Genomic DNA, 7,990 nt, shown 5'->3' on the forward strand with positions numbered 1-7,990 from the left:
TATTTAATTGACTGCGTTCATTTTCAGTCTGTGAAGGGCCATACTTATAATTTCACTAAACAGAAACAGAAACACGCAGTTTCTTCTGTGTGAGAGCTTTCACTTTCGTTTCATGAATGTAACAGAACTCACAGTCAGCTGACTGCAGCAGTGTTTACCTGGGCAAGCTGTCACATGTGAAATGTTTAAAAAGCATTTCAGTTTACTACAGTTTAATAATTATATCCTAAAGTCTGTTGGCTCAAAGCAATGCTTTGTTATTTTTTTTTTTATATTAACTCTTACAGTTTAATGAATTATTTTGTCTTTCATAATCGTTTTACAAAACAACCTATATTTGCTGGTTTCCTTTGTGACAACTTACCCCATTCAGTATTTACAAATGTATTTAATTTGGGAGAAATAACATCGGGTTTTATAGTCACGTCTTTATTGATTAGATGTATTGCTTTATGTGTGCATTGTTTTGTTTATACTCGTTTCAATGTGTGCGTGTAGGGGTGTGTATATATATGACCAGCGCTATGAGGTAGGCGCGCGTGTGATTCAGACCCAGCTAATATGCCAACCGCCATTAAAAAGAAAAGAAGAAGAAGAAGACCCAGCTAATGGATGTCAGAGATGTGAGAAGTGTTTGTACTCTTCGAGTACTCTGCGGCGCCGATGAGTACAGGGTTTTTCTTTCTTTCTTTTTTTTTTTTTAACTCTCCCATATTAAACTACTGTAATCCCTGTATGCTCGGTTTTTCCTCTCGAACCTGAGTCTATTTCGTCTGGATCGGAACCGGCCATGACCGTGGAGCAGAATGTCCTGCAGCAGCATTCTCAGAAGGTAACGCGGGCACACACAGACCCGGTTCGGTTAGTCTCGGCTCGGTTCGTTTGGTGTCATAAGGAGGTTTATGGGCGCGTTGAAAGTTCCAATGGTTCAGTTTGATTGCTGAGGCCTAGTGTTAGCATCACATTAGCCGCGCCTCGCGTTTCTGTTTTTGCTTTTATTCGCTGGACCATTAATGCTTACACACGTATGTGTTTTAAATCAGTTAAACAGTTTAAAACAATAAAAAACTATACATAAAACAGCCTAGGCCCGCTAAACTCAACGTTAATCAGTCGTGCTTGTGCTAACAGAGCTAAAGCTACTAAACTTCCCCATCAAAACTCGCTTAAATCTCACTAAATACCCCGCAAACGCTCTGTCTGAGTGTTCAGAAGTGTTATGGTATCTCGTGTTGAGTTTATGTTTAGTGTAGCGGGTTTGTTATGTTCTGACACCCACACTGCCGCCTCATCAAATATATTCATACTTTTGTCCTTATGTGTGTAAACATTAGGCGTTTCTTGTTGGCTCGAGCCTTATGTTTGTGTGTTTGTCCGTTTATTCAATCTGTTTTTAGACTTGACATTTTGTCTTGTTGGTTTGTGTTTACGTCGGTTTCAGTTTCGTCTGTTTGTAAACGGGCTCGTGCCATTGGGTGTTTATTTTTTCAGTTTTATTAGTTCATAAACATTAGTCTGGTGGATTTGTCATTATTTCATTTGTTTGTAAACATCAGGGCTTTAGATTTCGTCTATTTTTAAACGTTTATATTTTGTTTGTTTTTGTCATTTTAGCTTTAAAACTAATATCATGTTTGTAAATAGGCTCTTGATGTGTCTGTTTTTTATGTTTTTATTTGTTTGTAAAAATTAGGCTTTTCTTGTTAGTTTTTGTAGATTAAAATGGAATCTGTGTGTCTTTTTTTGTAGTGGTTGTTTAACATTATACAGTGCTCACGGAGGGGCTGCTTTGGCTTTTAATAGAATAAAGATCTATTTAGTTTAATAGGCAGATCATTTATCAGTATTATGCAGTAACTGAAGAAGTGATCTTAATTAAACTGAATGAGTTACAGCAGGTGGTGGGGAATATCAAACTATGTATTTTGCATAAACTGAAAGTGAACAGGCTGTAATTTTCAGCAGCCCTGATTTGGCTACGAGCTTGTGTTGCTTTATCATGTTACTGTTGAGAAATGTGTGTTACATAGCCCATCTCAGGGAGGGGTGTGCCACCTTTAGAGGGTTGGGATGTGCACGCTCCCGCACATACCACGTTTCATGTCATGTCTTGAATGTAAAGCATACAATGCATTAAAAGGTCAGTGCAGCATCTGTTAGCCGGTGGCTATTAGTTTATGTAACGATGTCACTAACTTAGATTTATTATGAGGCAAGCAGAAGAACATTTGTATAAGATTCGGTAGAGACCAAAGCAATGGTTAGACGAGTAGAAACCGATCAGTCATGCTGTATTTCGGTCTAGGGAGGAGTGCTGTTCCTCCCTCTTCTGCCTGGCACAGTCTGTGTTTGACTCATGCCGTTCCTGATTGCAGCCAGAAGGACTGAGATAAAGGGTCAGTACTCTCTTCTGTTTCCCAGCCAGAGGTGTGAGATGTTCTGTTTGTTCCTGAGTGGTGCTGGTGACAGCAACCAGTTGGATCCTGGTCTTGCAAAGCCGGACTTTTCACATTTGATCAATTTGGCAGCTTATTCTGCCAAAAAAAACACTTCGACAGGAAGAGACGTGTAAAATGACCAATACAGTTTGTCTTGTTTTTAAATATGACATTTAGAAGTGGATACATTTTAGAACAAACAAGTGTGCTCATGGATATTATATTTATCTCCCCTGAGATATTGAAATTATATACAATTTTAAGTAAATAAAATAATAAAGCACTAAAAATTATATTTAAGCATCACAACATTATAATGTGCAGTTCCTTTATTTTTATTTATTTATTTTAAAAAAAATCTGATGTTTAAAAATGTGTTTCTCTTGTGTTTTTCTCACAGCACCAGCAGACATTACTGAACCAGCTGAGGGAAGTTACTGGAACTACAGATGTTCAGCTGTTACAGCAGGCACTGCTGGTGAACCATCCATTTCATTAACTCACTAACTAGTATAGTATGGCTTGTATGCTTTACTTGCAACAGATTTGGTACATGCAAATTTGATATTATTTGCTCAAAGACAAGTTGTTTCTTAGTGCATGTAATGAAAGGTGTTCGAACATCTGTATTTGTGTCCAGGCCAGTAACGGTGACCTAGCCGAGGCGGTGGCCTTTCTCACCGAGAAGAACGCCAAGGTCCCACAGCAAGATGAAGCCACCTATTACCAGACGGCCCAAATCACCAATGATAGATACATCAGTGTGGGCAGCCAGGCTGACACAAGTACGTATTTAAATCTCAGAACAATGATGGGCCGGAATCCAGGGGAAGGTTACACTGCTCTGTGGTGCAGTACAATGAAATGCCATGGCGCAAATGCAATCTGAATGAACAACCAATTGTGAATGTCCTGTTCCTGACAGCAAAAATTATTTCATTGCTTTTAAGATTTCAGTCTGTATTCTAGTGCCTGAACTTAATAAGTGGGATTTTAGGATTGATTCATTGCCTTCTAAACTGCAGGAGTAAATTAGCACTGCTGTGTCAAACCAGAGAATTAATATTTATTCCACACGCCCTGCTGAAAGGAAAGAGATGAGACCTCATGTAACTCATAACACTGGCAGCTCTCTTATAAATACATGCACCTCATCTCAGAGAGCCAGACCTTTTAAAGAGCCAGCCTGCCATTCCTCCCAGCTTGCTTCAGAGGATGATGAAACAATCTCTAGTCCTACTGCTGAGAAAATGCTGACAGAGGGATTGTTAGTTTGGCATGCTGCCTCATGTTTTTATTTGAGCTGATTTATCGGACGATATTTAAAAATTTAGACGCTTGACATTAGCTGTTTAACAAAAGCGTTCAAAGTCTAGAGTCTGTTTAGTTTTTCAAATATTTTTGAGTGAATATTGAGTAAATACTGTTTAAATTTACATTGAAAATAAATGTATTTAACTGTGAAGCATGTAATATTAAAAAATAATAATAATAATTCTCCTATCCCAATTTAGTACGTGGAAAAAACTATTAGTCAAGTCAAATTTATTTATATAATAAATATAAATAAATACATATAAAAAAAACACACACTCATCATTTGCTAGTAACCCATTTTGTTTACTTCCAGTGTTCCTATGATTGTTTCAGATGTAATTGATCTCACTGGAGATGATAAAGATGACCTTCAGCGGGCTATCGCTCTCAGTCTGGAGGAGTCAAGCAGGGCCTTCAGGGAGACCGGCATCACTGACGAAGAGCAGGCTATCAGCAGGTGGGGTTTTAACTGTACTTTTATCCTGCTGAATATTTTGTATTATTGTAGATTTTAGTACAAAAAAAGTGTACCACATGACAAGTAGAGTTATTTGGTAACCGTTTTATATGTGGAGTAAACAGACAGGAGTAAAGTTTGTGTCTTTGTGCTTCAGAGTCCTGGAGGCTAGCATTGCTGAGAACAAGGCCAGCCTGAAGCGCACGCACACAGAAGTATGGAGCGATTCACCCAACCCTCACGACAGGAAGAGGCAGGAGAACTGTCCCGTAGGGCTGAAGAACGTGGGGAACACGTGCTGGTTCAGTGCAGTTATACAGGTCCGTGTCAGCCGCTGTGATTGCTTTACAATTGGAAACAAATTTGCTTATTTAATGAACTGAAAAACAACAAATGACAAGTCTAATTAATTAATTTTAATTGTGTCTTATTTGAATTTATAATGCTCCAGACAATTTGATTATGGTAGTCCCATGTGTGTTGCAGATCTGAATGAAGTCGAGTGGCCTTGTATTGCAGTTATTAATGCAGAGATATTGCTTTATCAGTGCTGTTAATTGCATCAGTATATGTAATTCGGAGAAGATGTAATGGAATATGTGCATCTAGATTTTGCTGGATCAAGTTTAGAGCACTGGAGTAGATGAAATATGCCAAGAATATATAATAAACAATGTTCAAACTTTTTTTTCTTTTTTTTTGTGAAAAAAAATCATTTTTAACTTTTTTTTTATTCAGCAAGGATACCTTAAATTAAAAAAAATAAGCTTTCAAAAATGTCAAACTTTCAAAAAATGTCAACTTCAACATTCTGTTCATCAAAGAATAGAAAGAAATGAAGAAATGTTTCTTAAGCAGCAAATCAGCATACTAGAATGATTTCTGAAAGATCATGTGACACTGAAGACTAGAGTAATGGCTACTAAAATATCAACTTTGCCATCACAGGAAATAATTATTTTAAGTTTAATACATTTTTTTTTTTTGCATCAAGTAAATGCAGCTTTGGTGAACAAAAGAGACTTCTAAAAAAACAAAAAAATCTTTCCGACCTCAAACTTTTGAACTGTGTGTGTATGTGTATATATAATTTATAAAAATATAAAATAACCGCTTTCGGCACAGTTAAAATTATGTGTGATTATATTGTTTTCTCTGTTAATGGCTCAAAAATGACACAAAGTGGTGAAATTGTATTGCTTGGCCTTAAGTGTTTTAATTGCTTTTATACGACACTAATTGCAATTGCAAATCTATTATTGTTTATTATATTATTAATTTGTTATTACATTTAATATCGCTTATTACTGTAATTTATTACTACCAAACAACATTAATATTGTACTCATATTTGTCTGCATGTATTGGCTTTTTAAAACAACTTTGAAGGTGACTTCAGGTTCTACTGAGGCCTGATTGTTTGTGTCTGTTATACGATGTCAGAACATCAACCATGTTGATAGCTGAGTACTGTCACATGCTGTTTACCTCCTGTGTGTAACCTGACGCCTGAAGAAGCCCCTGCTCATGTAAGAACAGCAGCTGCTCTGGCACTCGCAGCTCTGTGGATTTATAGATCTGGACAAGGAGACACTAAATGTGTGAATCTGTCACCAAAAACAATCCGTCCGTGAGAAAAATGCTAAATGCATTTGCGGGAAGCACATGCAGTCTTTTTATTTTGTCTAATGTATCACAAGGTTGTGTTAATATTAGAGCTGGTACACACTGTTCTCAAATACTGATATTTATCTTTTTATCTATATATTTCAGTCTCTTTTTAACCTGCTGGAGTTCCAGAGGCTGGTGTTGCATTATTCGCCCCCTGCACGGATGCAGGACTTGCCCCGCAATCAGAAGGTGAAATTGCCGCCCAATACCCAGCTCTCATGCCATAAGAGCTTCCAGACACACTTAGTTCCAGCAACTGTGACCTTGTTTGAGCCTCAGTTGCATGCTGTGACATTATCGTACTGTTACAAGCACTGGTTTTCACCCAGCTGACTGGCCTGTGACCAGATGAGCTGAAGCAGAGGAAGTGCTTTTTCAAGGTCCCTATATTCTAGCTGTTAAACTGTCACACCGGCTTCTCCGGACTGCGTTTAAAAGTGAAAGAAGTAGAGGACAGTGTCTGGCTCAGCAGGCTAGCTGCTGTCTGTGATTTCTTTCTTCAGTATGTTCCTCTGGGGCCCCTGAGCCTGTGAACGGGGTCAGCAGACATGGCCATTAATCTGAGCTTAACCTCATCCACTGATAGAAGACCACAGAGTCCTGAATTCATCCTTTTCTCTCTCTTTATTGCTTGTTTTCTTTCATCTGCTGAGCTCTTGCTAGACTTCAATCTATTATCAATTAAAAGTGTCCTCCGAAGAAGAAAATCCAAATGATGTGATCTGGTGAAGGTTTCTGACCCCTGAATGACATCGAGATGTTTGTAAGGCAAAGATATCCTTACTTGAAAGCAGACAGACCTAATTAATCAATTCTAATCATCCAAATCCACTAAACAATTCGCCATCATATCCTATATCAATGTTAAGTTAACATACAACATCCCAAAACCAGTGATGCATTTTACATTTTTATGCATTTGGCTGACATTTTATATCAGTTATTGGGAATCAGACCCATGACCTTGATGTTGCTGGTGCTATGCTCTGCTGTTTGAGCTGCAGGAGCACTTCATATGCTGTTAAGTTTTTAATTTGGTCTCCACTTGCGTTCCCATAGGAGCACAGGAACCTGCCTTTCATGCAGGAGCTGAGACACCTCTTTTCTTTGTTGGTGGGTTCCAAGCGAAAGTATGTGGACCCGTCCAGGGCCGTGGAGATCCTCAAGGACGCCTTTAAGTCCAGTGAATCTCAGCAGGTAAGTTTCTGTCATTTACACACAGTATATAGTCTTAAAGGTACAGTACACCTTAAAGGCTTAGAAATGTTACAGTAGTAACAAAAAGCGTGTTTCATTCCAAAGATCATTGAATGGGTAAAATAGTCATTTAAAATGAAAATATGACTTTTTTTGGTGCAATATAAAAAGTAGACTCATAAGTGGGCTTCAGGGAAAAGCAAAGTGCTGCAAAAACAGATACAATTATTGAGCTCTCAATATTTGTACCAAGGGACAGTTTGTTTTATATGCTCTCAGCATCATAGACAAGCCCAACCTAGGACTGCACGATTAATCGAATTCGATTATCAAAATGCGCATGACAGTAATGCCGGTTCTGTAATTAGCAGGAAATCATCATCACGTGCTTTCAGATGGAGCAGCATTTACTACACATAGCCGTAGTTCACTGACAAGTAACTCAAAAAGAACGCCGACGATTTTATTGCACGATTATGAAATCGTTCACGATAATGACAGCTGTTTGCATAGCTTCTCAGTGAACTACGGCTCTGTGAAGTAAATGCTGCTCCATCTGAAAGCATGTGAAAATACCACATTTAATAACATATTTTTACTCCAAACTCACTTCATAACGTCAGTCGAGTGTTTGAAATAAATCCTTCTGTGAGATGATGTGGCTTCTTACACAGAATAAGGCACGCAACATATTTCCTAGTATTTAAGCAGCGATAAAGGCATTGCATTATAAATATACTTTATTTTAATGAAAATTATAATAAAATGAACTCGGATAAACCGTATATTGCCGTAGTCGTGTGTTTATTAGTCACGTTGAATCAATGAAAGCAGTTGAATCTTCTGTTTATTCAGCTGCAGAGATAGGCATTTTCTGGGTTTCTTCTGCGAGGAGTATTTGGAGTTTCAG

The 7,990-nt window shown here is 38.0% G+C and overlaps 1 protein-coding gene across 6 annotated transcripts in view; it reads left to right on the forward strand.

The window, feature by feature from the left end:
• The first annotated feature begins 558 nt into the window (after positions 1–558).
• The window catches only part of LOC107570351 (ubiquitin carboxyl-terminal hydrolase 25), a 31,909-nt gene continuing 24,477 nt past the window's right edge, over positions 559–7,990 (forward strand). For 3 of the 6 annotated variants that reach the window (XM_016256577.1, XM_016256580.1, XM_016256576.1), the window contains exons 1-7: positions 560–832; positions 2,839–2,916; positions 3,079–3,223; positions 4,089–4,212; positions 4,370–4,532; positions 5,986–6,072; positions 6,943–7,080. In XM_016256577.1, the coding sequence (XP_016112063.1) occupies positions 791–832; positions 2,839–2,916; positions 3,079–3,223; positions 4,089–4,212; positions 4,370–4,532; positions 5,986–6,072; positions 6,943–7,080 (777 nt within the window). In that variant the 5' untranslated portion in view covers positions 560–790. Of the gene's footprint in view, positions 833–2,838; positions 2,917–3,078; positions 3,224–4,068; positions 4,213–4,369; positions 4,533–5,985; positions 6,073–6,942; positions 7,081–7,990 lie in introns of those variants that run through there. The other 3 variants (XM_016256575.1, XM_016256581.1, XM_016256578.1) reach the window with 3 other exon arrangements.

This window comes from Sinocyclocheilus grahami, unplaced genomic scaffold (assembly GCF_001515645.1).
Source record: "Sinocyclocheilus grahami isolate Dianchi unplaced genomic scaffold, SAMN03320097.WGS_v1.1 scaffold1445.1, whole genome shotgun sequence".
Taxonomy (NCBI): domain Eukaryota; kingdom Metazoa; phylum Chordata; class Actinopteri; order Cypriniformes; family Cyprinidae; genus Sinocyclocheilus; species Sinocyclocheilus grahami.